Raw genomic sequence first — 27,738 nt, 5'->3', positions numbered from 1 at the left:
AAGGAGACAAGTTCCATGATTTAATGTGTACAGATGTGGGGACAGTAATTCTTTGACAGTGAGTCTTAGACTGTGTGACTCTGAAAAAAGTTTCCAACCAGCCACACACAGTTCTGTGATCGAGTGAACAAACAGGTGCAGCCCTCGGCTTCCAGGAGTGGGGCATGCCAGACATTCCCACAGCAAAGATGTGCAGCACAGCCATGGACAATCTTTAGGGCTTATATCACACAGGATGAGGAGCCCCACCCACTTCCTCAGACATCACAGCAGTACAGACATCCAAAAACAGCAGCCCTCTCTAGTTTTTCCACTCACAAGTCTCCATGTCCCCCACCCCAGTCCCACAGGAACTCAAAGGGGAGGCGGACAGGAAGAACTTCCCTGCTTTTCAGGCTCTGTGCCTCACTGATCACTAATATTGAGCTTGGCCACTGTCTGGGCCCTGCCCTCAACCTTGGGGGCACTGGGGTCCTTCTTCCCATGCAACTACTCCACAAGAGCCAGCTGGGGCTAGTGTCCTCTTATCTTTACTTGTGAGGCCCATATTCATCTCACAGTCATCTCCTACTCATTGTTCTCTGGGGCAAGCTCCTCTTTGACTCCCAGATCATGACCAACTAAAATGTTCTGGGCCTGTCATCCGGGGTGGGGTTGGGGCTCAAAACACGGCTCCATGTGTCTTTCCGTACCACCCCATCTAATTTCCTGCAGCTGGAAAAGCCAGAACCTGTGGGAAGAAAAGGCTGTCAGCAAGCATCTCAGGCACCCAGGTTCTGGAGAGATAGCCCCACCATCCCAGATTCAACTAGTGTCCCCATCCCTCCAAAACTGACCCCAAAGTAGTTTCTTTATCCTTGCTTTCTTGACCCCACATTCAGGCAATACTAACCTGAGGTATCATCAGTCAGTTCAAGGGGCCTGGTAGGGGCTCCTTCTGAGTGTCTGTGGTCTCCTGAAAGCGCTTTGGAAACAGATTCCGGGCCCTCTGGATACCCCACTGCTGTCTCGGGCTGGAAGCAGGACTAGAGCCTGGGGACAATGCCATTGGGTGGGCAGGTCATGATGCTTAAGAAACACCATAATCGCCGGGCGTTGGTGGTGCATGCCTTTAGTCCCATCACTCGGGAGGCAGAGGCAGGTAGATTTCTATGAGTTCAAGGCCAGCCTGGTCTAAAGAACAAGTTCCAGGACACCCTCCAAAGCAATACATAGAAACCCTGTCTCAAACAAAACAAAGAAAGGAAGAAAGGAAGAAAGAAAGAAAGAAAGAAAGAAAGAAAAGAAGCACAATAATCTTGCCTCTATATCCCCTACCCTCCTCACCATCACTTGACCAAGATGGTTTCTCCTCATCTGGTGAGCCTGGCTGTGAAGGGCTGGACCAAGGCCTGGATGGGGAGGAGGCTGAAGCTTCTCCCCATGGTTCATGCTGCTGCTGTTGATGAAGCTAGATGGGAGAAGAAGAATATGTGGGGGTGGGGAGCAAGGTCAATCTCCTCAGCTAACTAGAGAGAGCTCATAGTCACAGTTAAGTACCCTTTAGATTCTAGCCCCTTCCCCAGCATGAATTGCACTAACCTTCTTTCCATATTCCCGCTACATACCTGATGTAGGTAAATGGCATGGAGGCTCATCTCAGCAGAGACAAGCTCTGGGAGCTGAGTCAGCTTCTGGCTCCCAGTGCCTCCTGGGGACAGACAGCTAAAACAAGATTACCAGTCAAGAGACATCTCCCACACAAAGGAAGGTGGGCCAGGTTGCACCCCACTTTCCAAGTCCCCTCAGCACCCTAGCATCCTCTCTCAGAGAGTCCAATCCAGACTCCCCTGTATCTTAGGCCTCCACCTCTCACCTGGGGTCCTGGATCATTCGTGAAATAGAGGCAAGGAGGCTGGCTGTGGCAGCAGGGCAGGGAGCCGTGGGACTAAGGTCCCTCTGGGGCAGGCGGGGATTCACCAAGAGATTGGCCAGGAAGGCTTCAGGCTGAACAAAAGAGCCAGAAGCATCAGAGTAGAAGAAGGGATAACAGGAGTCTCAAGGAAGGCAAGGGATAAGATAGGCTGATCTGGTTACCAGGGTAACACACAAAGTCAGGGATGCCCAGGGAGAGATGGAAGGTAGGAAGGGCAAGAGCAGGCAGGCCTAGAACTCACCAGAGGGGATGAGCAGTCACTGAGCACCCCTGGGGTTGGGGGGCTTCGGGTTGCAGTAGCACCCCAGGCAGCTGCATCTTGTTGTACCCGACCCCGAAGGTGTCCAAGGAACTTCGAACTGTGCCCTGGTGGCTGCCATTGTGGATGTGCCAGGGAGAAGCGCATTAAGGAGAGCTCAGTCTTCCCATCTTCTGCACGCTGAGCGAGTGAAGCTTCTGTCTGTCCCTCTGAGAGCCACTGCAAGGAAGAGTCCTTCTGGTGTTAGGGACACCAAGACTCAGGTAGGCAGGACAGGAAATACTGCCCTAAGTTCCAGATGAAGGAAATTCAGGCTGTGACTGGGACTTGTTCAAGGTCATCCAGGAGTAAGGTATTAGAGCAGGACTTGGGTGCTTAGTCTCAGATACATCCAGGTTTGATGTTTTGTCCCGCTGTGCAGCCCTAGTTCCCAAGACAAGCCTGTGCTCCACTCCTCACTGGCTAGCCCCCTTTATAGGCTGGGGGCAGCCTTTGTTTTCCTTTATCAATTTTATTTATTTACTATTTTATGTACCAGCAACTCTGTAAAGGGCTCTATAGAGCTGGTGTGCTTTGGTAAGAAAAGCAAATGCCTGTCCAACACAACTTTGCAAGGTCTAACCTGAGGGTGCCCATGGCGCTTCACATCCATTAGGGCAAAAGAACAGATGTCCCCAACACCAGCCACATCCACGGTGAAGTGATGAAAAAAGTCAATAATCTCCAGAGCACGGGGACGGAACCAGAAGAGCAGAAACAACGGTGTGAGGAGTGGAGACAGGAGTTCTTCCAGGAGGGAGACCTAAGGAAGCAGGGTGAGGCTGAGCAGGGACCATCTAGAGGATCCCACAAGTGATCAGGGTAGAGAGCCTCCAGGAACACTCTCTAAGGTGGAAGGCTTCCAACCACTCACTCCGAAGCCTCCTTAGCCCCACACCCATGTGGCCCACAACTTCTCCCAGACTGCTCATTTGGACCAGGCCTACTCTGCAGTTCCCAGCAGGCCCCGGCACTCACTGCTCGGTACTGAAGCAGCTGCGCCATCTGCCAGTAAGAATTGGCCCGAGCACCCACAGCACCAGGCTCCTCAGGGAGGTAATGCATATGTGCCAGGGCCGCCTGCAACAGGAGCTGCGAAGGACGCCCCTGGCATTGTTCCTCTGGAATGAAGGACCTGGAGGGGAGGGCAGAATGGGGTAAGAGATGTGGTTAGGAAAACCTGCAGGTAGGATGCAGGGCTGAAGGGCGCTGATGGTGACAGAAGGGTTCGCTAAGGGAAAAGAAGCCTGCGCCCAAGTCAGAGAAAGACCACCACCAATATCTCCTCCCTGTTATGTGCCATCGAACCTGGCCACTGTGGCTGTGACCCCAAGCACTGTCATGGTAGTGAGCACGTGCTCCACGGCCAGCACGTCCTCATCATAGATGGTGAGCACCAGCAGCGCAGCAAAGAGCGCTCCAGAGAAGAAGACCAGTTGGCGGGCCAGCAGGGCGCGCAGTGGCGCAGGAGGCTCGGCGGCGCGGAGGAAGGCGGCCGCAGGCCGGTAGGCGCGGGCCAGGCGTGCACGCAGTTCGTGTGGTAGCTCGTTGAAGTGGCGCAGCTGCAGGCGGGCCAGGCGGGACCAGCGGCGCGCCCCGAAGGCGCCGGGCTCGCGCCGCAGCAGCTCCACGTGGCTGTAGAAGGCGTAGAGCACCTGCCAGGCCAGCACCAGCGGGCTCAGCGCCAAGTTCATGGCGGCCAGCAGCAGCACAGTGCGCCGCCAGCGTGTAGCTAGGACGCCCCGGAGGTCACTGCGCTTGTAAGCTTCGGGAAGCTCCCAGCCCCCGCGGAAGAGCGAAAAGGGACCGCGGAAGAGCAACAAGTCCACATTGAGTGCCAGGCCACGGCTAAGGAAGGCTGCACTGCCCCCCCAGGGTAGAGGACAGCGGGCGGGCAGCAGGCCCTTGTTGGCCAGCGCCACCTGGTAGTTGGTGTAACGCAAGATGCGGTGGTGGACGTCCAGTTCTGTCAGCGGCCTCGGCTGTACACACAGACCACCGCTCCTCTGCAGCTCCAGGAGGCGGGACTGCACCTCTGCCCAGGATACCGAGCTGAGCTCCTCCTGAGGAGACAGGAAAGCCTAGGTACCTGTATTCCCTTCCACAGAGACACACAACCTCTATGAACCACTGAGCTGCAGACCCTGGTGGTCCCTCCCCCTCCCCACCTTGATGTTTTGTCTTCTATCCCTTCTGTGCACAGAAGCACCTCTGCCACTCATCAGTTGTTATGCTCATCACTGCCACTCGTGTAACCATTAGTCATATGCTTCCTGATGTCATCTATTTAGTAAACTTCAGGGATTGGGACCTGGCTTCCTTTTTTGAGCCCCCTTCAATCCCATAGATTAAAAAAATGGAACCTTTTCTCCCTCCTCGGTGCTTTCTATCTGAGCAAGCTTTGAGAACCACAGTTGCACTCACCCCCCTCCAGACCACTTTGTACAATCACTTGGCTATGCATCACACAACCCTGCCTGTGGCTGTGTCTAGGGGAAGACAGCACTCCCACACTTAATTTAGAGGGACCCATGTGAGCCTCAAGCCTCACTTTATCCCAGTCTTCCCAGTCCAGTTATTTCTCAGGACTAGCCCCCACAGCTCCTCCCAGCATCTTCCCCTCCCCTGGAGGAAAGAGAAAGGGGAGGATGGAGTGAACAGCACCCGTGGCGGCTGTGCCCGGTGCCTCCCTACTCCAAAGGAGCACGACATCCAAGGGGAAGCAAGAAATGTGGACTAAGGAAGATGTCATAACAATAAACTTGGGGACAAAGTTAGAAGGGACATGACCAGGAGACAGTGAAGAGGGCAAGAGAGTGGCTTTCGTTTAAGGTGCCCTAGAAGGCTCAATTTCAGTCAAGCAAGCCCATCTCCACTGCCTACAGGGTTTTCCTCACTTCCTGCCCAGAGGCTTGGTTGGCCTGACCTTCCTCACCCAATCAGGGTGCCTCCTGCTTTAGAAAGCCCAGTGATAACCCCTCCATTGTTTTTATCATCAGCATGTGACTGTAAGTCACAGTATATGACCCATCTGAGTAAAGGAAGTTCCACAAGCGTCAGAGCCAAGTTTGCTAAGCGCCAATGCTAGTGTCTCCTGACATTACTCAAGACCCAGAGTAGGTGTCATTCAGCCTCCATCTTTCTGACTCTCTAAGTTGGTCCTTCCATGTGTATGGCCCCACTTTCTCCTGTCCTCTGTCCATGCTGTCACAGCAGGCTTACTGGGGGAATGTGCAGGGCCTCCCTGTAAAACACCTGGATGTCCCAGTAGCTGAAGAAGTTGCAGACTGAACGAAGCAGCTGGAACAGCCAGAAGCCAGCAGCCAAGATGAGGAGGAAGACCAACAGAGGACTGTCATGAATCCTGCAGGAGGTTGGACAGGAAGGGTGACAAGGAGGTGGGAAACCCACAGAAAGAAAATGGTGGCAAACACCTGCAGGTCTCAGTGGGTCTGGAGTGGGGGACCCTCAGTGAGCACGTCAAAAGTGCCTACAAAGTCAACACTTAATTCACAAACAACACTCATGCTGTCTGCTTTTTGTATTCTCATTCTCCTGAGTGTACAATGGAGTTTTCCAGAAACTACAAGACAAGTGAAAATGTCATATCATACTGACATCCTATGTAATGTGCATTCATGCATTCCTAAGTTTTAAAGTTGTCCTCAGGGCCAGGGACGTGGCTGAGTGGTACAATGCTGCCCAGCAAGCCAGAAGCCCTAGGTTTGCTCCCTGGCATTAAAAATAAACAACTGCCCTCACCATTAATTTCTAATAAGGTAAACAGAAATATGACTCATAACACAAGACTCCTTGAAATTCTCAATCAACTTGGGGTATGTTTTTAAATATGCCAAGGACTTTGAGAGTTGATCTAGACCAAGGGGCAGTGTAGGGAGGCTCGTTTCTTCCATCCTTTTGTGAATGTAACCTAGAGGCACCCACCAGACTGTCACTTACTTCTCTGCACACTGGGCTGAAGGTAGAATAGCGTCTGACAAGGTCACTTTGCTATGGAATGGTCCAGGTCTTGTATGGTTCTTTGGTTGGTTGTTGAAGAGAACACTGTAGTCCACACAACGAAGGAGGAAAGTTGTGAAGGTCACAATGAAAATGAACTGTCTGAGAAGGGGACACAGGGGTAGGAAACTGATCAGACCTAAAGGCAAGGTGAACTCTGAACCCAGCTGCCAGACAAACTGAGGCTCTATATGGCCCCTCACCCTTCAGAGCCCCAGACAAGCTGAGGCTCTATATGGCCCCTCACCCTTCAGAGCCCCAGACAAGCTGAGGCTCTATATGGCCCCTCACCCTTCAGAGCCCCAGACTAGAATGGAGAAGGAGTGGTGAGGCATGGCCCTGGGTTTGATCTCCAGCACCACATAAACTGGGTATGGTAGTATATGCCTGTAATTTTAGCACTTGGGAGTTAGAGGCAGGAGGAATAGGAATTCATGTTTAGCCTGGAATACAAGAGACCCCAGCTAAAACAAAACAAAACCCTGAAAACAAGGAGAGAGAACAGGACTGGCTTCTCACCCCAGCTGGAAGACATCCTCCAATAGGGTACAGGCAAAACCATTCCGCTGGTGGTAGCTGTAGATGTGATAAGTTTGTCAAGAAATACACCTGTCTATGGACTCTTCCTTAAGAGACATCCCCCACTCTCCCCTGATCCACGGTTGCCCCCCCCATGAGCCCCTACATGCTGGGCACAAAGGATATCTTGGTGAAGAAGTTGTCCAGGTTCTGTATGTGATGCCAGGAGCCTGGGTACAGAGAAACCATGACGGGACTTGGCATCACCACACAAACCCAAACCTGACTGGACCTCCAACCCACTAAGCCTCCCAAATAGCCCCACACTTACCACGGAGTCCTTCAGGCACATGAAGCAAGGGTTGATGGTCCTCCCCATGGAGGGGTGAATCTTGGGACCCCTCAGGGTCACAGTCCTCTAGCCGTTCATAATCCTGCTCAGGGATCAGAGGACCTATCCGAAGCCCAGGATGGTCCTGGGAGCACCGGCAGGAGGGAAGGGGAGTGACCGAGGCCAGGGGTGGGGTGGAGTGGGACCCCCATGAGTGGGAAGCAGAGGTGGGTGTCACTGTGGGGTGGGTCTGTGTTGGGGGTGTGGCTGGGATGGGTGAGGCATTGTACGGGAGCTGAGAAGCCCCTGCCTCCTGAGTCAACAGGCAAGGGGACCCTGAGGCAGGAGGAAACAGTGAAGAGGAGCAGCTTCTTGTACGAGGGGCAGGGGACAGAGAGAAGACAGACATCCTCCCTCCCCCAAGTCCCCGACATGGAGAAGTAGACAGTGGCAGTGCCATAGGCAGCAGAGGCCCTGAGCTGGGCCCCAAGTCTTCCCACCGCCCCCGCTGCCTCCGGCTCCCCCCCCACCCCATTCGGCTCACCATCAGGCGACAGCTTCTCCTGAGAGGCTCAAGGGACTGGGCTGCTGCTGTGTCCACAGAGGTCTGTGAAGCTAAGCAGAGACTACAACAGGGACAGTGACAGCAACAGCACAGGTGACTCAGGCTGGGCAGGCCTCAGGCATGCCAGCCCTCAGCCATCTGTGTGATCACTCACACTTCCCGCAGGGCAACCTGGGGCCAGGCCCAGGCTCCACACCTGGGAGGGACACCAGTTTGGGAGGCAGGGGTTCAAGAGCTCTTGGGACTAGAAAAGACACCTGTAATCTGTGCTGTCAGCCCCTGAGGGCACAAGTGGTAAAGAGAAGGTAGATACAACAAACATAACAAGCACAAAAAGCAAAATTCCATCAGAGGGTTATAGTCTTGGGAGTGGGTTGTTAACCCTTTCATTCCCTATACTTGCATTCCTTTCCTGCCACACCTATGGGCACTGATCAATACAGAATGACTTAAGACCACCTGCCCACTCAGATTTCCCAGCACTTGGGAGGAGACAGATTCAGCAGGATCAGCAGTCTGAAGCCATCTGACCTTATCTTAACAAAAAAAAAAAAAAAAAAAAAAAAAGTTACATATTTTGTTTCTCTGAGTGGAAGAGGGGAGACTTGACTTGGCAGTCAGCTAGGAGGAAACAACAGGAAGGAAGATAAAGGAAGGAACGCTAGCCATCTTGGATTTGAGAAATCACTTCCGGGGCTTAAAGTAGAAAAACCTGGTTCCTTGTGAGTTCAATTATGTCTTCTTTATCCTTGTGAACCCTGGTATACTCTCCTCCAAGCCCTAACCTGGTGCCAGGGGCCTCCTGAGAAGCATCAGCAAAGGAAGGTAATAAAGAGGTCCAGAAAGAAGTTTGGGGGATGATGTGGGTACGCAGGGATAGACTGGATGAGTTGAGTTCCTTGTTGTTGCCTCACCAGGGAGGAGGAGGCCCAGGTGGCTGGTCTGATGGCTTACCCAACGCCATTCCCAAGGTCCTGAGTCACCAAGTGCCCTAACTGAAGCCCATGCCTGAGACGCTGACTTGACTAGCAGGTGTCAGGGCTTTAGGGGCGTAGGCCGGTATCCCAGAAATGGAAAGGAACATGGTGCTTCCTAGGATGTTTCCTGACACACATGGAGGACATTCATGGAATTTTCCACAAATTTGTCCCAGGATGCTTAATTTTCTTGTTTTTCTGCTTCATTTCTGCCTGAGGAATTGTCACAATAGTACATGACTTCCATGCCTTTGAGGCTGAGCAAGGTGAAGAACTATGAAAACCTTTTTACAAGTGACAAAATAGAATCGGAGGTGGGGAGTCCTATGATCTTTCTGAGATCTCTAGAGAGAGAGGTTAAGTGAGGTTTTAACTGGTACCTCCCTATGACATCACTCACACAGCATCCTTAAGATTACCTCTACACATACCCTGATCTCCTCAGCCCAGTCTCAAACAAATTGTGGCTCATTGTACCATCCAGTTTCACCCTAAATTCTCACATCCACAGCATCTATTTTCCTCCCTCAGCTCAAGCCATTTTGAATCTCGGAAGCACCACTGATGACAACGACTCTATTAACACTAATAACAATGTTCAAATGTCCAAATGGATTCCCGGAGAGCAGATGCTGGCTGGAAGCAGCGCCCCCTGGTGACCAGAGAGCTTTTCCCTGACGGGACCAGGAAGGAGTCAGAGCCACTCCCACCGAGAAGCTACAGCCCAGTGGAGGAGGCAGTTAAGGAAATAATTACATAGAAGGCTTAGTGACTCAAACTTGTAATTCCAGAGCTGGGAAGGAAGGACGGCAAGATCAAGACAAGCCTGGGCTACAAAGGGAGTTTCAGGCTAACCAGAGCTACGTAACAAGATTCGGTTGGGGATAGTATGGGGGATAATTATAGCAAGAATAAGTGCCCCACAGGTGCAAACGCCGTTCGCTCTTGAGTCCGAACCGTAGGCCAGTGATTCAGACCCAAATGAGGAAAGAACCCATGGGTGGGTTGCACAGGTTCATGACTTGCATACTAATAATACAAAATAATTGAGGATCACTATCAAGACCAGTCAGGGTGTTTTTTAATGCATGTGGCTCAAGTCTCCAAGAGTTGGAGACTAAAGTGGTGACATGTCACGTGCATGTAGGTTGTTTGTTTTGTTTTAAACTCCCCAGTCAATTTTCCCACATTCCTCCCCCAGAACCAGGACTCTGCACTCTCTAAAGATGTCAGGAGACGTAGGGACTATCAGGAAATATCCCTAGGGAAAACGGCCTTAAGTCAGAAGCATCAGGACAGCCCCAAATATGAGAAGGAACGTTGCACACTCTCTGACCCGACCCTAAGAGCACTGAACAAAAAGTAGCCAGAGCAGCGTCTACCCTGTCCCGCCTCCGCCAACACTTAATCCAATCACAGTTTTGCAGCAAGACTGATGTGTCTTTTCTCCAATCACCGCCGGGATGCGAAGGGGTTGTCGGGATGGCGGCCATAGCTAACATGGAGTCCTCGGTAGGAACAGAGTGAGATTGCCGTTGCTAGTTGCTCCTGCCTTACTGCCTCATCATGTTGGTGCACTTATTTCGGGTAGGAATTCGGGGTAGTCCGTTTCCAGGCTGGTCGCTGCAATCCCTGCGCTTCCAGACGTTCTCGGCCGCCAGGTAAAAGAACGAGGGGTACTTACAGTGCAGGCCATTGACTGGCCGGCATCGCGCGGGGCCCGTCGGGAGGTGGAGTTCTGGGATCGCGCGTGGCTTTCTGGGACCTGTAGGCTATCTCGGAAGGAGTAGAATGTCACTCCCCAAGGAATTGGCCTCATTTATGGTGCAGTGTGTGTGCCAGCAGGAGGCTCCGCAGGTCTGCACTTACTAGCCAACAGGACGCTGCTGATTCTGGGCCGATGGTCACCATTACCCGCCAAGGGGCGCCACTCACAGCCGGTGTCCGCTCTCTGGTACTCCACCTGTAGATCTAGACATATCTGTAATTGGTGTTCATAGACATTTACTATTGATAGTGCTTCAGGATTCACCGAAATAATTTTAAATAATCAAAGGAGTTTCCTTAGCTGGCGAGATGATTCAGCCGGTAAAGGCACTTTAACCAAACCTGAAGACCAGAGTTCGTCTTGAGAACTCGTGTGTGTGTGTGTGTGTGTGTGTGTGTGTGTGTGTGTGTGTGGTGTGTGTGTACATGTACATGCAATATGTATGTATGTATATAATATATACGGAGAGAGCACGTCTGGCAAATTATCCTTTGATTTCCACAACCCCAAACCCACTAAATAAATAAACACATACATTTTTTAAAAAAAAATTTTAAGTAGTTTCTCTCTAGGCTTAGTGCATCCCTGTGAACTCAAGGGCAGCCTAGTCTATAGAGAGCTCCAGGCCAGCCAGCGTTACATAGTGAAATATCAGCATTCAGGCTGAAGCCGGAAGAGTCCTGGGAATTTGAAGCCAACATGGGCTACAGAGTGAGTTGAGTCACTCTAGGCTACAGAGTGAACAAAACAAATCAAGAAGTGATTATTAGCACTAGATTCCTTTGTCAGGAATTGAGTCTAAAGTTAATGTACAATAGGATGTATATACATTCTAAATTCCAGGCCTGACTGAACAACTTTGTAAGACCCTGTGTCAAAATAAAGAGCAAAAGGGCCATTCAGATGGCTCAGTGGGTGAACATGTGCTACCAGCATGACCCCCTGAGTTTGTCAATCGCTGGGACCCACATGTGGGAGTCAAGAACAGACTCCTGCAAGTTGTCCTTTGATCTCTACTCACTCGGGCACGCACATACGCGCACACCTACAAATACAAATAAATATGTAATAAATTTTAAAAATAGAGTAAAAAGAGGGCTAGGGACATAGCTCAGTAGTAGAACATATTCTTGTCATTCATGAACCGTAGGCTCGATTCCTAGTACCCTAGGTGGAAAAATAAATCTGACCCGTTCTTGGTAGGATTAGAGAAAATAAACATTCCAACCCACATTATGTCCAGAGACATAAATAGATTGAAAGCAAGAATCCGTAGTCTTAATTTCTTTTCTTTTTCATTTATTTGTTTGTTTTTAAAGACAAGGTTTCACTATGCAACTCTGGCTGGGCTGTGGCTCTTTATGTAGACCATTTTGACCTTAAACTCACAGCAATATCCCTGTCTTTGTTTCCTGAGTGCTAGGATTGCAGAGATGCCCTGCTACCCAGAATCTAGAATTTAATTGTAAATATTCCCTGAGGGAGTCCAGAGAAGATTGCCAAGGGTAGGTGACTGTATGGAAAGCCCTTCTGTTCGATGGAGGGGGAGCAAGGACTGAGCTAGAAGTACTAGTGCCAGGAAGCTGTCCACCAGTTGTTGGCAATTGTCATCCCTTCTTAGAGTCTTGGTTTGGAGGACATGAGAGTAGCTAGAGAGTAGCCATGGTAAATTATTAATGGTTTGAAAACAGTCTTTAGGAAAGAATGAGGGTGTTGGTAATATTTAAACCATGAGAGACACAAGGTAAAACCAAAACAATGAATGTCTTCATTTCAGTTCATGAAAGGAATTTAGCAGTCAGTCATTTTTAAAGGAATATAAATACTTGTTTGAGAATACTTGTTTCAGAAAAAGTACTTTGTAGTTGGGTGGTGGTGATGCACACCTTTGATCCCAGCACTTGGGAGGCAGAGGCAGATGAATCTCTGTGAGTTCAAGGCCAGGCTAGAACTCATCACTACAGAGGCAGCAAGGGCTATGCAGAGAAACTGTTTCAAAAAAAGGGGGGAGGGAGTATTTTGTGAAACCTTTCAACTTTGGCATATATACACACAATACTGGATTGTATTGGAACTGGATTGTATTGTACTAAGATGTGATGTGCAGTTCCAGTCATAGTGAATCTGTTTGTTTGCAAAACATTGCAGTAGTCAGGTCAGCCTGTACTGCATCTCTAATGAGGACATGCACAACTCCACAAACACCTGCTCAGTAGGCATCTCATAGCCCAGAAATTCCCAAGCTCTGGTGTGTAAAATATGGCTTCTGCCCCCTCAGTAAGAAACTGTCTAATGGAAAATTAGGTCAGTGGTACAAGAAGAAAAGAAAGTGAGTTTTGTCTAAAACTGAAGATAGACTGACTCTTAAGTCTATCTTAGCCTTAGCATAATGGGGGGAGGGGGAGAACCAGGCAGGTGGAACAGGGTTAAGCACAGACTTCCCTGAGAGCAAAGGAGAGTGAAATCTATAATAAGGAGGGTCTGGAAATATGAAAAGCCATTATTCTAAAGACCATGCAAAGCCTCAGTCTGGATTCTTATTTGTTTTTATGTTTATGTGAGGGGGCGGGTTTCAGAGGAGGCCAGAGGGATTGAATCCCCTTGAGCAATTATAAGCTTCCTGATAGGCATGCTGGAATCAACCTCAAGTCCTCTATAAGCACAGTGCATGTTCTTCACTGTTAATAGGGTCTCACTTTGTAACACAGGCTGACTTTGAACTTGAAATCTTCCAGCCTCAGTGTCCCAAGTGCTGGTATTTCAAAAATGCACACCTGGCTTGTATATTCCTCATCATTAATCTATTTTGAGCATGCGTCTGAGTACTTTTGGCCAGATAACTCCTACTCCAAACAGGCTCCCTCTGCCCTGTCATTCCCCTCTGGCTCTTCTCTGCTATGACCTCTAAAGTGCAAATCTGATTTTATTACACCTTATCCTAAAAACCACAGATGGCCCTGAACAGCCTGTGTGGTGGTTCTCTTGTCCAGGTGCTTTGCAGAGCCTGTGATGACTGCCCTTCTAAGGCACCTGTTTCTGCTCCCTCTCCTTGTGCGCTATCAAAGCTACATTGTTGCTGGAACTCTGACCTTGCTGCAGAGGCTCCTGAGAGCTTTCCTTTGCCTCCCCTCCCCACTCTGCCCAGCCTGAATTTGACCAGCACCCTTTCACCAATGCCTTTTGTGATGCTTTTCTCAAACATGGCAGCACCTGCTCTGACCTCTAGGCCTCTCCACCCCACCCTCGCCCCAACCAGCATGATCTGGAGAGAAAGAACTTACTTCACCCAGCTTGGTCAGCTCCATACTCTGTGACACAGTAGGTTCACAGTTGAATCTACATTTCCATTGTATACATATAGGACCTGAAGGAAAGAAAGGGGCTTGGCCATCCAAGAGGATGATGAGATCAGTCATTTACATTTTTTCTTTCTGTTTCCTCTGTCACCAGTGGGAGAGGAACACACAGCGCTTTGTCTTCATGCATCAGGCACTTAGTGCCTCATCGGTCCCTGACTACCACACATAGCCTTGACTATATCAAATTAGAACAGTACAGTGAGCCTGGATTCTAGAACCAGGCAACAAAGTTCCTTCTTGCCCTAGGGACAAATTATACCACCTCTCAGTTGTTCTTACCAAGTGAGAGTAAGGACATCTGCCAGGGTCAGGGTCTATGGACCATCACCTTACTATTGCTAGGTCATGTCTGCCGTGTTGATTACCTTGCACATGTGTATGGCCCAGCACAGAGAAGCTCACCCCCAGGATTCTCTCTGAGCATTCTAGGAAGCCTTGGTCTTGGTCTGTTTCTGTAAAGGAAGCCTTGGGCAGGCTGCCACTCCAAGTCTCTTTTGATCTGACAGGCTGGAGGCCTGCACTGACCAGGGTGCTGGAGGCTAACTGGGGGCCTTGCTGGCTGATGCTGGCTGGAAGACAGTGCTAGGGGAAAGGCTCTTAAGATTGTGCTCTGATAGCATTGCATTCCACAGCTATTCCACATGTGTGCGGGTGTTTACAAACCAAAGTTGCTTAAGAAAGTACCTAAGACATTCATTCTAGGTGAGATAGCACATACCTATAGTCATAGCTACTCAGGAAGCTGAGCCAGGAGAGCAGAAGTTCAAGACCAGGCTGGGGAATATTGGAAGATCTTATCTCAATAGAAAATAAAATAAAATAAAATAAAAACGTCCCTGGGAGAGGCAGCAGATAAAATGCTGTTCCAGAAGGCTCAGCCAGAGCCCAGGGGGGTGGTTAGTCATTTGAAAGACAGCCAGGACCACAGCTGTCCATGCCTTTTTCTATCTACAGGTCTTCAGATGACCGGTTCTGCTCACGCTTCCTCCGGGCGGTGGCCCAGCTGCGATCGCACCTCCGGGCTCACCTCCCTCAAGCCCCACCAGCTTCCTGCCGGAACCCCTCCGCCTGGTGCTGGGTTGGGGGGACCTTAGTGGTTCCTGCAGTGCTGTGGCAGCACCCCCGCCTCTGCCTTGTCGCACTCTGTGAAGCTGAAGGGTCCCCGCCTGCTCACCCCACACACGGTGCCCTGGAGCTGCGGTTTAACTGGAAGCTGTTCTGGCATTTCCTTCACCCCCACCTGCTGGCCCTGGGGGTAGCCATTGTGGTGAGGCTTTCTTTCCCTTCTCCTCCATGCTCAGGCCAGGAAGGGGCTAGGCAGCTCCAAACTGAGTTGCACAGGAACAGCATTCCTGCCTTGTGGAAACAGCAAGGGCTGCCTGAACGCTGGGGTATCAGGATGACCTATGCAAGGGAACTGAGTTTGCAGAACATGAGAACCCAGAGGCTGGAAGCCCAGACTTTAACTCTCAGAGAGACACTTCTGTGACCACATGAGCAGCCATAGTGTGGACAAGACAAGGCTTAGTAAGGGGAGAGGAAAAGCCAGAGTCAGAGCTGGGGAGGGGATGAATGTGGCCTCTTCTCCAAGTATCTGTTCCCTCTGTTCCCATTCCAGCTGGCCTTGGGTGCAGCACTAGTGAACGTGCAGATCCCCCTGCTCCTGGGCCAGCTGGTAGAGATTGTGGCCAAGTACATGAGGGACCGCGTGGGGAGTTTCATGTCTGAGTCCCGTAGGCTCAGTACACAGCTGCTTCTACTCTACGGTGTTCAGGTATGAAGGTGAGAGAGGGTCTGGGGCTCACAGCAGCCTTCCTGGGGCCTCTCAACACCAGACCTCTCCTACAGGGGCTGATGACCTTTGGATACCTAGTGCTGCTGTCCCGCATTGGTGAGCACATGGCCATGGACATGCGGAAATCCCTTTTCAGCTCCCTGCTCCGGTACTGCCAGCTGTAGTGGGTGGGACCAGGGTGACTGACGGCCCCCAGAAAATCTAGGAAGGCCAAATCCTGAAGTAACATCTCCCTCTCTTCCTCCACCTGCCACCATCATGTCTTACTACCAGGCAAGACATTGCTTTTTTTGATGCCAAAAAGACAGGGCAGCTAGTGAGCCGCTTGACTACCGATGTCCAAGAATTCAAGTCATCCTTCAAGCTTGTCATTTCTCAGGTCAGTAAGTCAGGCCCCTATGCAGATTCAATCAGGTCAGTTCTGACATCCTGAAATTGCGTTGGAACAAGGCAGTGCCCCTACCCAGCTCTTAGGAAATAAGGCTTACTACTGCCTGAGGACGGTGTGAGAGAGGGGAACAGCGAATCTGAAGGGAGGCACTAGGACAGTGTCAAGGTCAGAACAAGCTGCTGCTCCACGCTCTAAAACCTTGACTCCCCCAGAAAGCCTTTCATTGGCAATTATGAGCCACTCTGGTAGGACCAAACTTACTTGACCCAGCCTGACCCCTTTGTGCCCATTGCTAGTCAACATTGAACTCATGTGTGACTCTGCTGCATACTGACAGCCCACCATGCGTACCCTCCATCTCCTGGCCCCAGGTTTGGCAGTCAGTGCATCCCTGTGCAGTTCAGTGTGCAGAACAGTAATAAGCAATGGATTTGTCTAGAGTAAAACGAGTATGGCCTGTGGATATTCTCACCTATCCCTTTCACAACTGGTGATCAGGTCTTGGATGGCCAAGAAGGTTTCATTTGGTAACCAGTGACTGCCCCAGGACCTCCATGGCTGTACCCATCCCACCCTTAGTAGAACACCCACCACCTGGTGCTGATGCTCCAAAGCCTCCTGCCTTCCTCTCACTACTCAGGGACTACGCAGCTGCACACAAGTGATTGGTAGCCTGGTGTCCCTGTCTATGCTGTCCCCACGCCTTACGCTGCTGCTGGCTGTCGCCACACCTGCCCTCATGGGAGTGGGCACTCTGATGGGTTCAGGTCTCCGAAAGTTGTCTCGCCAGTGTCAGGAGCAGGTACTGGACATGTCCTCCTGTTTCTTCTAGCATCTGTGGCTCATTCTCCTCTTCCTGTCTACAACCTTCTCCCTATTTCTATCTCCGTGCAGATTGCCAGGGCAACAGGAGTAGCAGATGAGGCCCTAGGCAACGTTCGGACCGTGCGGGCCTTTGCTATGGAGCAGAGGGAAGAGGAGTAAGTCCTGGGAAGGCAGAGTACAAAGTGGGTTCATCTCTCTCATATACCTTCCCCTGCCTTGACCCTCTGCCCAGCTGCTTCCTGAGTGCCCAACCTGGCCTTTCTTCCCAGACGCTATCAAGCAGAGCTGGAGTCATGCCGCTGTAAGGCAGAAGAGCTGGGCAGGGGCATTGCCTTGTTCCAGGGGCTCTCCAACATTGCTTTCAACTGTGAGTTAATGAGGCCTGACCTGGGAGGGGATGTGGGCATTGGCTAGGTGAGAGCAAAGGTAAGCAACAGACAGTCTTCACCTACCCAGATGTTCCTAACATATTGAGTACATTTATGAGATGCCCCAGCTACTAACAACTGTAGGAAACAAGAGGGTGGTGTCCCTTAGCTTATAGAGAATGCCACAGGGTGCCCTTAAGGAGGGCCCCTCCCCATTCCTAATTTTTTTTTTTTTTTTTTTTTTTGTGCTGCTGGGGACCTCAAGCATGTTAGAAAAACATTCTACTAGTGAGCTGTCTCTGTCTAGCCTTTTATAGTTTTCATTTTGTCTTTAAATTACATGTTCATGTGGATATGTGTATGAGTGCAGGCATCCACAGAGGTAGTGTGAGCTGCCTGATGGGGCTGTTGGGTACTGAACTCAGGTCCTTAGCATGAGTGATATGCTTTCTTAACTACTGAGCCATCTCCCCAGCTCTTTAATTTTACATAGAGCCTCACTAAGTTACCCAGGCTGACTTCAGACTTTTTCTGTACCCCAGGCTGCCTTGAACTTGTGATCCTCCTACCTCAGCCCTCACGAGTGTTAGAGGCCTATATAACTAAACCTGGCCTGCAAATGAGGGGTTCAGACCTGAAAACCAGCTGATGGCAGAGCAGGGATAAGACTCAGGACAAGCCCTCATCTCTTGCCAATTGCTGCCTCACTGCCTGGCCCCTTTCCTTGTAGGTATGGTCTTAGGCACCCTGTTCATCGGGGGCTCCCTTGTGGCTGGACAGCAGCTGAAAGGGGGAGACCTCATGTCCTTCCTGGTGGCTTCCCAGACTGTACAGAGGTGAGTGGGGACCATTCTCATCCCTCAGGAGTCCTGTCATCATCCATCCCATCATGCTCGCCCATCCGCTTCCTTTCATCACCCTGTTACTAGGAGAACAGGGGTGTCAGCAAGCTTGGGGGAGGGAGGACTGCATCGTACTAACCCTATCTGGTCCCCCAGAGAAACAGTGAACAGGAAAGATGCCCAAAACTTCCACAAGAGTCTTGTACAGCTTCACTGAGCCTGCATTCAGTAATGCTGTCAGTGTCATTAGCCTTCCAGGCAACCCTCGAGTATTCTTGAGAAGCTTCCAAAAGAAATTGTGGTGAAATAGACACTGGAAAATGTACCACCCTAACCATTTTTAAGTGTACACTTCAGTAGTGTTATGCCTGTTCCATGGTTTTCAGCCACACTGACACCCATCACCTGACTTTATCTTCCTACAAAAGTGAGACTTCAGCCGGGCGTTGGTGGCGCACACCTTTAGTCCCAGCACTCAGGAGGCAGAGGCAGGTGAATCTCTGTGAGTTCAAGGCCAGGCTGGTCTACAAGAGCAAGTTCCAGGACAGGCTCCAAAGCTACACAGGGATATGCCTTCTCAGAAAACCAAAAAAAAAAAAAAAAAAGTGAGACTTTACTCCCCATTTCTCCCAGCTCTGGAACCCTACTTTCTTCCTTCTGTGACCCTGACCACACTAAAAGTGTAGACAAACATCATCCTTCCCTATGTGCCTGGCTGCCTTCGCCTAGCACAGTCCCTTTTTTCTTGGGGCGGGGGAGGGGTTCCCTTCATGTTGGGTCCTGTGTCAGGACTGAGTATCCTATAGGTAGACCATCCTTGGGCAGGCTTTTTTAAGGGCTGACTTGGCTTCAGACCATTTCTTAGGATGAGATGCAGACTCCCTGCCCCACAAATGCCACTTGTGTGGCTATTGTTTCCTTGCTTAGCTGAGCCCCATTTACCCTATACTGCAACCTGGAGCTCATCCGTCACTCTGGGCATAAGGCGGCCCCAGTGGGCTGCCCTCACAGACCTCTAATCTAATCCCCTTCTCTTTCTCAATGAAACTCAAGCACTTCCTGTTGTTTTCTACCTGCTTTCCCCATACATAGCAAATATAAAAATATAAATATATGTTATGATAAATATAGGGTGAGTATGCTATAATAAATAATTAAAGACATATTAGCACCAACCATACCAAGAAGTGCCCCCCCCAAACTGGTCCTTCCCTACAGAAATGACACTTTTGAGGGGGTTGGGTTTTGTTTTGTTTTTGTTTTTTTGAGACAGGATTTCTCTGTGTAGCCTTGGCTGTCCTAGAACTAACTTTGTAGACCAGGCTGGCCTCAAACTCACAAAGATCTGCTTGCCTCTGCCTCCCAAGTGCTGGGATTAGTATGTATCACCACCACCTGCTAGAGATGACACTCTTGATCCCAGTGGTGCCCTGTCCCTGCCCAGAATCCTATCTTGCTATGGCTATAACTCCACAGTTACTTAGAGAATGGCTTAGTGTCTGGTTGATAGCCCCAGTGTGAAGTTAAGGCCAACCCTGAGAATGGTAAGACAGTCTCATCCCCACTGTAGCCAGAGTGCTGCAGACCCGAGTGCACCTGGTTCCCAGCTGCATGAGCATTGCCCCTGCTTCCACATCTGCTCCACACCAAGGACCTTCAGAGCCTCTATCTAGTCCCAGAAGCCGTATCTGTCCTCTGGCCCAGCAGCTGTTCCTTCCTGTCTTTGGGATCTAGGTGCTCTGATTGCAGAAAAGGTGGAGATTACCGTGTCCCCTCTGCAACTCTGCATTCCTCATGCTGACCTAATTCCCTGATCAGCCTGGACTCCAGCCCCCATGATTCTTCTAGTCCTGTGGACTCAGTTTAACAACTTGCTGTACTCCCTAGGCACATACCTCCCATTTCATGTTCTTACCTGCCTACTGTACTACTCAGCCCTAAGCTGTACTTACTGTACTGTGCTTACAACTGCAGGGCAGCCCATGGAGCACCCTGCACTTTCTCAGGCCCTAGGTCAGGTTGCCATCACCAGCCACCTGGAGGAATTGGCCTCCTTAAGGAAGCTGTTGTGTTTTTTGGTTTTTGGGTTTTTTTGGTTTTTTTTTTTTTTTTTTTTTTTTTTTTTTCTTGCGCTTGCTGTGTGTATCTAAGGGTCCATGTGTTGGGGCTGAGGTCCAAAGGGAGGGATAAGCAGGGCAGCACAGTTCCAGCCAAGTGTTCCCTTTGGCAGAGAATGGATGGTCCCCAGATAGGGGACTTGTCCAGGCCAGTTCACTCATCAGTCTATGGCTGGCCCCACTATGCTAGCTCTCAGGGCAAGGTCAGGGCACTTCCATGAGTCATGTGTGTTTTGGGTTTCAGTTGTGGTTGGCCCCTATGCCAGGCTCCAGTGGCTTCCAGGTCTCCTGTGAGCTGGTCACATCCATATCCACAGATAACTCACCCACCTAGCCCCACCCTCCACAGCCTTCTACTCCTGGCAAGTGTCCACTGCCCTATGCCTTCCTTCACTGTTTTCTTGAGGGCTTTCGGGTGCTTACCCCAGTACTGAAGAAGTGGGTTTGGCCCATAGCTTGCTGGAATGGCCGTCTTTCCTTTTCTCAGAAAGGACCCATTGCAAACAGTGGCATATACAGGCATGGCTTGGCCAGCCCACTGGGGACCATGACTGAGGCCGTTGACTCATCTGCCTCCTTAGCTCATAGTAAGTGGCCAGCTCCAGCCCCAGGTGACCCACTGTCTAGACAGATAAACACATGCCATCTCCTACACAAACCCACCTTTAGGGCAAGCCCACAGGAGAATTTTCATCAGGGCATTTTGCTCTGGGGGCTCTCCAGGATTTCTTCCCCTATCTCTTCCCCTTGTAGCCCTCAGTCTCTACTTTTCTTCTTTTTCAGAAAAGGCTTGACTTTTTTTTCACCTCAATTTGTAAATTAGTCCTTGCTTACCCAGAAGTCTAGTATTAGATCGGTCCTCCCACTGTGGACCTAATTGCTATCCCTGTGACCTCTGTCAAGGCATCTGCATAATCAGGTCAGGTAGAGGTCATGTTATACCCCTTCTAGTGGGCTGATGTCCTCCCCAATGCTGTAGGCGGTCTTCATCCTGCATACTGAAGGCCTGGGAAGCATGTAGGCATACCCTTGAGTCCCAGGCATTTACCCCACATCCACTGCCTCCTGGAGAGCCCTCCAGATCCTGGCTTAGGCAGCAGACAGCTGTTATCCTATAACTGGAGAGGGAACAGAATCTTAGTGATCTGCGATCACAGGGTCACAGGGCTCCTATAGCCATAAGATATTAGGGGCCTTCTCCGTATTAGCCCAATGTCCTTGTCTCTCCTACCACAACCTTTCCCTTCTTTCCTGGCAGGTCTATGGCCAGCCTCTCTGTCCTGTTTGGTCAGGTAAGTGAAATTGTCCCGTGTGTGTGTGTGTGTGTGTCTGTGTCTGTGTCTGTCTGTCTGTCTGTCTGTCTGTGTGTGTGTCACTGTGGTAGCTCTGGACATGCTATAGCCTGATCTAGTACTAGAAGTCCCCTTCCATGGAAGCTCCAGTTTCTAATCTCTACCACAAACTGGATTCCTTTGCAGGTGGTACGTGGACTGAGTGCAGGTGCCCGTGTCTTTGAGTACATGGCCCTGAGCCCCTGCATCCCATTGACAGGAGGCTGCTGCATCCCCAGCAAGGACCTTCATGGCTCCATCACCTTCCAGAATGTCAGCTTCAGGTCAGCATTGGGTGACTTGAACTGAGGGTGAGGGGGAAGTCAGGAGGCATTCTGACTGAATACTCCCTGTAAACAAGCCCGTTGGGGGACTTAGGAGGGCAATAAGGTCCAGGAACATGGTCTGACTGGGGCTCTCTTGGCCACCCCCAGCTACCCCTGCCGCCCTGGCTTCGAGGTGCTCAAGGACTTCAACCTAACACTGCCACCTGGCAAGATTGTAGCCCTTGTGGGCCAGTCTGGGGGAGGTAAGGGGAGCCTCACCATCTCTCATCCTCAGCTCCATTTCTTTGTAGCCACTTGGAGCAAGGTTGGTAGCGAGCCCTCATTGGTTCTTGCCCCTGCCTGGGAAGGGGTGTCCTCCATTGTACAAGGGTCCATCCCTTTTGCTGGGAGAAGCTCCAAAACCCTCTGTTCTCTCCCCATATCTCCAACTTCCTCGTCCTCCAGGAAAGACCACGGTGGCTTCTCTGCTGGAGCGCTTCTATGACCCCACAACTGGCATGGTGACACTGGATGGGCATGACCTGCGTACTCTCAACCCCTCCTGGCTCCGGGGCCAGGTCATAGGTTTCATCAGCCAGGTAAAAGGCAGAGGCTGGCAGGGTCTGAGCAGCAAGCCTGGGCCCTGTCTTTCCTCTCCACTACTTATCTCCCTGATCCACTGAGGATGTCTGTGGTCTAAATGGTTCCTAGCCATTTTCTAGGTCCAGGATGTCCCTCTCCCAACAGCTACAGCTCTGTCCTCATATTCCAGGGTACTAAGACTGCTAGTGGCCACCACCTACCAAGCCCATAAGGGACCACTTTTCTTTGTGGGCTAGAGATAAAGCCAGCATACCACTGTAGGAAGGACAGCTACCCACATGCAGAGACCAAAACTCTAATGGCCTCCTATCACTTTATAGGGCCTGTCCGCCATCACCATTAGTGAGGGAATCTGTGTCCTCTGTGGGAGGGGACCTCTAGAGCCACCCTGTCCTCACATGATTGGCATCTGGCTTTGAACTTTGGACCCTCCCTGCAGTTGGGGTCCTCTGAAACTGGTCCCTAGCGTACATGGCAGTCCCCAAATTCTGAGACTGAATTCAGAGTTTAGTCTGTAAATGTCATCTCTGTGTTCTCATGCCCCACAACCTTGCAGGAGCCAGTCCTATTTGGAACAACCATCATGGAGAATATCCGATTTGGGAAGCTAGAAGCTTCTGATGAAGAGGTGTATAAAGCTGCACGAGAAGCCAATGCCCATGAGTTCATCAGCAGCTTCCCTGATGGCTACTGTACTGTGGTTGGTGGGTCCTTAGTGGGAAGCTGCTGGGTCAGCAGGGCAGCGGTGAGACTTAGGAACCAGTGTTTTATGGGCAATGAACAACTCAGTGTGACTCTTGAGAGGGACAGCTCAACGATAGTCAGACCATGAAAGACCAGACTGTAGCTAAGAGGACAAAGTTGGCTGCTCTGTAGCAACAAAAGAGCTCTAGCCTATGTGGCTCAGACATAACAGACTAGACAGGGCTCTGAGAAGAGACAGGATATAACAACAGTAAATGTGAGAACCCTGGCCACAGACACAAGGGACTCATGCACTTTAGAGCCTATCACAGCCCAAGACAGGAAATAGGGCTCCTCTCAAAGCTGTCCCTGTTCTTCTGGCTTCTGGAACACCCCAGTTCTCTTCCACTTGAGTGGCAACCCTCAGTACAACAGGCTGGCATCTTGTGCAGGCCTTTCCTGATTAGGGTACTTGACCATGTAATGGTATACTAACTCATGCCTGTGACAGCCTAAGCCTTAGATGTTCATCCCCATAGCTCTTCTGTCCATCTCCAGGACTGTATGTGTCATATAGAGAATAGTTTGTACTATCGGGCAGCTTGGCTGTGCTACAGAATGTTCCAGTACTTCTTGAGGCTTCTCAGCTAACTGACCTGGACCTTTCAGGCTGTGCCCATCTCTAGCTGTCCCTTCAGGTCCTAACATAGCTGTGCCTACCTGCTCAAGGCTGTGCTATTCTGATGGGAGGCCCTTGTCATCTCTCCTGGTTGATACTTCCTTGTACTTTTAACTCCAGTGTCCTTTACTATTGGGCTTCTCAGGACTGCTTCCCTTACTAACCTGTGAACCTGCCATCACTCTGTAGTCCCTTGTGGCTTCAAGGATGCTACTTCTGTCTTCTATGACTTCAAGTGCTTCTGCAACTAGCATCTTTGTTACACTGCATATGTATGCTTGGTTACCAAATGGTCTTACTACAGCTGAGACCAGGATCCAGGAAGATTGTTGCTATAGGCACCTGGTGGGAACTACCCACTCAGCTCAGAGACCCAGCTAGGAAGGGACACTAATGCAAGACATTTGTGTGTATTATCATGCTAAAGCACTCAGACTGACCAGTATGCACATGGGGTAGGCATGGGGTCCTTAGATGAGTTCAGTGGAAATTTATAAGTATCCAGTGCCCATTGCCTAACACCTTCAAGTGTGGAGCTAAGGGTCACATCAGATCCTGTCCCCTCTTTCCTTAGGTGAACGGGGCACAACCTTGTCTGGTGGCCAGAAGCAACGCCTAGCCATTGCACGTGCCCTCATCAAGCAGCCCACTGTGTTGATCCTGGATGAGGCCACCAGTGCACTAGATGCAGAGTCTGAAAGGGTAGTACAGGAGGCACTGGACCGGGCCAGCACTGGTCGCACCGTGTTAGTCATTGCCCACCGGCTCAGTACTGTCCGAGCAGCCCACTGCATTGTCGTCATGGCCAATGGCCAAGTCTGTGAGGTCAGTTGGGCTGGGAATGGGCAGTGGCTCAGGTGGCATAGCTAAGCTATATGAGTACCTGGCTTGGCTCCAGGTGCTTGAGGTCATGTTCTGGGAACAACATCCCAACAGACCAAGGTCTTCCTGTCCTCAGATAAGCTCTGACCTCAGGGAGAGGTGAACTGCAGGCTCCCAGGACCAGAGGATGTATATGGTGTTCATGAAGAGACTGAGGCAGAGCTAGCCACCCAGGGCCTCAGATACCCCATAAGAGACTTGTTTTTTTTTTTTTTTTTTTTTTTTTTTTTGTTGTGTTTTGTTTTTCAAGAAACCTATACAGGTTTCTCTGTATAGCCTTGGCTGTCCTGGAATTCCCTGTGTAGACCACACTAGCCTCAAACTCAGAGAGATCTGCCTGCCTCTGCCTCCTATTTCTGAAACTGAAGGTGTATGCTACCACCACAGGCTTCATGTCAGAGAGTTTTATGGAAACAGTGAGGGGAAGAACCTCAGAGCTTATGCATATGAATCTCATAGCCCCAAGCTAAAGGAGAGACAAGAGGGATCAGACCTCTCAATGTCAACCTAAGGTGTTTTGTTTAAAATGATCCCAGAGTTGTCAAGTGTCTCTAAAAGGGGCATCAGCTTAACTGGTGATGGAGGTGAGCCTAACAGGTGATGGAGGCTGGGGCTCTTGAGTTTAGCTCTGTTGAAATGACCCTCCTTCTGTTTCTAGACTGGGACCCACGAAGAACTACTTAAAAAAGGTGGGCTGTATGCAGAGCTTATCCGGAGACAAGCCCTGGACACCCCACTGACCTCGGCCTCACCTGCAGAGAAGCCTGAAGACCCCGGGAGCCACCAGTGGAAAGCCTGAGAGACTCCTCTGGGGTCCAGTCACTGCAAAGACTCAGCCTGGGGCTGGAGCTCTCCTGGGGACAGAGCCCTTGAAGGGCCAGTGTGCTGGGATGTAGCCTGCACTCTTGCTCCCTTAAAGGAACTGGGCCTAGCAGCTGGGGTGGAAAGGTGGCTTTCCTCTCCCCTGCTTTTACTGTCCTGGCTCAGCTCTGTGGTTACTGGGATGTACACAGTGAGGCAGAGTCTCTGAGGCACCTCTGCTGGACCCTTTCCCTCTGACCCAGTTCTACCCAACACTAAGGTTATTCAGGCCCTCACTCCAAGGGACTGAAAATTTATGGTCTGACCAGGCCTGGTAGAGTGGCATGTAATCCAGGCACTTGGGAGACTGAAGTAAGAGGATCAAAGAGTTCAAGGCCATCCTGAGCTACATGGTGAGACACTATCTCAAAAAACCCTAAGTAAATAAATAAAATAAAATCTTAAAAGAGGCTGAGGCTGTAACTAAGTAGCAGAGTGCATAGGATATGTGAGGGGCCTAGATTTGATCCTTAGTACTGTAAATAAAATAATAAAACCTGGGGCTGGGGAGTAACCCAGGACCTCAGATACAGGCTCCACCTTGCCCTAAGTAAGACTGTACATCGCTAGCCTTTTCTTTGCATCCCCACCATGTCTCTTTGCCCATCCCACACACAACCACAGTCCTGGTCTCTGGCAGGATAAAGTGGTAGCAGTCCATTGTATAAGAAGCACCCAGCCTACCTGGCTGTTCCCTGTCTGCTTCAAATCTGACCTGGTAAGACTGTAAAACTGACGAAGACACACTGAGGAGACTTAAGACTGTGTGTACCCAGAACATTCAGATAGAGTTATAGTGCCCTTAGTGCAGGCTTAGTGCAGGCATAGTGCTGCACACCTGTAATCCCAGCAGATGGGAGGTAGAGGTGGGGTGATCAGTTTGAGATCATCCTTGGCTACATAGTAAGTTTGAAGCTAGCATGACCTTTATGAGAGCCTGCCCCAAAGGTGGAAGGCATGGTTAATACACAATACAAAATGAGGTTCATATGAGTAACCATAGGATCATGGAAGTGGTATGATGGTGGTCTCATCTTTGAAAGGGTGTAAGCAGACAGCCTGATGACATTCTCCTGTGTAATTGAGGCAAACTGGAGCCTCCATTGGCTTCTCAGGTGTCAAGGGATATGTGGGAAGGACCCTTAGACTGTACTGATGCTCCCGGAGCAGTCAGGGCTGCCTTATGCTGCTGCACATGCATCAATCCACTCCACTTACTTCTAAAGGGTGATAGCTCCTAGCCTTGGTACTGTAGGTCACTTCCCACTGAGAATCCATCCCTGGCCAACCACATCCAGGTTGTAGGACTCTGTAAACCAGCAAACCAGGGCAAGGGAGAGGTTCTGTAACTTCATGGCCAGACAAGCATTCTATACTTTGCATGTGGTAAAGGATAATGATCTTTCTGGAGTGATGGGTGCAGAATGCAGAAACAGCTGCTGTTGGAGGCCAGGAAACACAGTGGCTCAGGTGAGTGCAGAAGCTGAGGTGGGACTTGTGGTTAGGACCATATACTGCTGTGAGGACAAGGAACCCAAGAACCCTAGTCCATAGTGCCCTGGTTTGGTGTCTGTGGTGACAGCCCTGGAAGCTGAATTCCAGGTGGCTTCAGTTGCTTGACCCCAGTGTCTCCCACCCCTGCCAAGAGCAGCTCAGGGCAAGGCCTCTGCTTTCCATACCAATGCCCCTGTCTGGCCCTACCCTTGGTCCAGGTGGGGCATAAAATCTCCCTCCCAGAGCAGCCAGCCAGCCAAGTGTCTGAACATTGTGCACACAGCCACCTGGCTGGCAGTGTGCACATCACTCAATGTGATTATCAGCCCCCTGGCAGCCACAGGATGGCTGCTTCCAAGGAATGAGATCCTATGGCCTATGGCTGGTGACCCTAGTCCTATGGCTGTGGGCAATGGCTGGCTACCCTACCTTCTCACCCTGGCCTGGCTCTGCCAGCCCCACAGTAGAGAACAGCTTAGCTGGGCTTGCTCTCCAAAGCCTTTTCCAAGGGTTAAGTGAAACATTTTGTAATGACTTCGGTAAAAACCACAGTGTAGTAATCCAGAAAAAAAGTGGTCACATCTGTGCCACAAAGCCATTTTAAGTCACCCATCCTTCCTAAGATGTTACTTGCCTAGCCTATGCCACTAAGCTTGGGACAGTTTCTGAGACAGCCCTGAGTGTTTGCTAGGAGGACCATTGTACACAGAGTCACAGCTCACTGTGTCCCCACCAGTCAAGGCCAGAAGCCACCAGAATGAACCTGCTCTGCTGTGTTTTTGAAAAACACAATATAAATATAATTCTGGGGCCAATGAGAAACGCCTGCTGCCAAACCTAAGCTTTCC

At 50.5% G+C, this 27,738-nt stretch overlaps 2 protein-coding genes across 2 annotated transcripts; one reads left to right on the top strand and one right to left on the bottom strand.

The window, feature by feature from the left end:
- Positions 1–7: 7 nt before the first annotated feature.
- Positions 8–7,971, bottom strand: Atg9b (autophagy related 9B). Its single transcript, XM_051203020.1, has 14 exons — positions 7,084–7,971; positions 6,939–6,982; positions 6,753–6,817; positions 6,174–6,335; positions 5,436–5,577; positions 3,522–4,276; positions 3,192–3,348; positions 2,797–2,976; positions 2,157–2,393; positions 1,856–1,986; positions 1,608–1,704; positions 1,327–1,450; positions 893–1,032; positions 8–730 (listed from the first exon to the last, which is right to left on the bottom strand). Exons 1-13 carry the CDS (start codon positions 7,628–7,630, stop codon positions 908–910), a joined length of 2,766 nt encoding a protein of 921 aa, XP_051058977.1. The 5' UTR covers positions 7,631–7,971; the 3' UTR covers positions 8–730; positions 893–907.
- Positions 7,972–10,125: 2,154 nt separating this feature from the next.
- On the top strand, positions 10,126–25,823 carry Abcb8 (ATP binding cassette subfamily B member 8). Its single transcript, XM_051203022.1, has 16 exons — positions 10,126–10,286; positions 14,707–15,019; positions 15,371–15,526; positions 15,601–15,695; positions 15,821–15,926; positions 16,579–16,740; positions 16,833–16,918; positions 17,033–17,130; positions 17,862–17,967; positions 21,349–21,382; positions 21,569–21,705; positions 21,856–21,950; positions 22,153–22,286; positions 22,847–22,994; positions 24,228–24,478; positions 25,194–25,823. The coding sequence occupies exons 1-16, from the start codon at positions 10,192–10,194 to the stop codon at positions 25,332–25,334; spliced, it is 2,157 nt and encodes a 718-aa protein (XP_051058979.1). The 5' UTR covers positions 10,126–10,191; the 3' UTR covers positions 25,335–25,823.
- Positions 25,824–27,738: the final 1,915 nt, after the last annotated feature.

This window comes from Phodopus roborovskii, unplaced genomic scaffold (assembly GCF_943737965.1).
Source record: "Phodopus roborovskii unplaced genomic scaffold, PHOROB, whole genome shotgun sequence".
NCBI lineage: Eukaryota > Metazoa > Chordata > Mammalia > Rodentia > Cricetidae > Phodopus > Phodopus roborovskii.
This window is presented reverse-complemented; position numbering and strand designations above follow the sequence as displayed.

Coding starts and splice junctions, on each gene's coding strand:
- Abcb8 (XM_051203022.1), top strand. CDS start 10,192: ATGTTGGTGCACTTATTTCGGGTAGGAATTCGGGGTAGTCCGTTTCCA. Junction 15,927..16,578: donor TCAAGCTTGTCATTTCTCAG/GTCAGTAAGTCA, acceptor CTCACTACTCAG/GGACTACGCAGCTGCACACA. Junction 21,951..22,152: donor TGTGGGCCAGTCTGGGGGAG/GTAAGGGGAGCC, acceptor CTCGTCCTCCAG/GAAAGACCACGGTGGCTTCT.
- Atg9b (XM_051203020.1), bottom strand. CDS start 7,630: ATGGTGAGCCGAATGGGGTGGGGGGGGAGCCGGAGGCAGCGGGGGCGG. Junction 6,818..6,938: donor TGGACAACTTCTTCACCAAG/ATATCCTTTGTG, acceptor CAAACTTATCAC/ATCTACAGCTACCACCAGCG. Junction 1,451..1,607: donor ATGCCATTTACCTACATCAG/GTATGTAGCGGG, acceptor TCTCCCATCTAG/CTTCATCAACAGCAGCAGCA.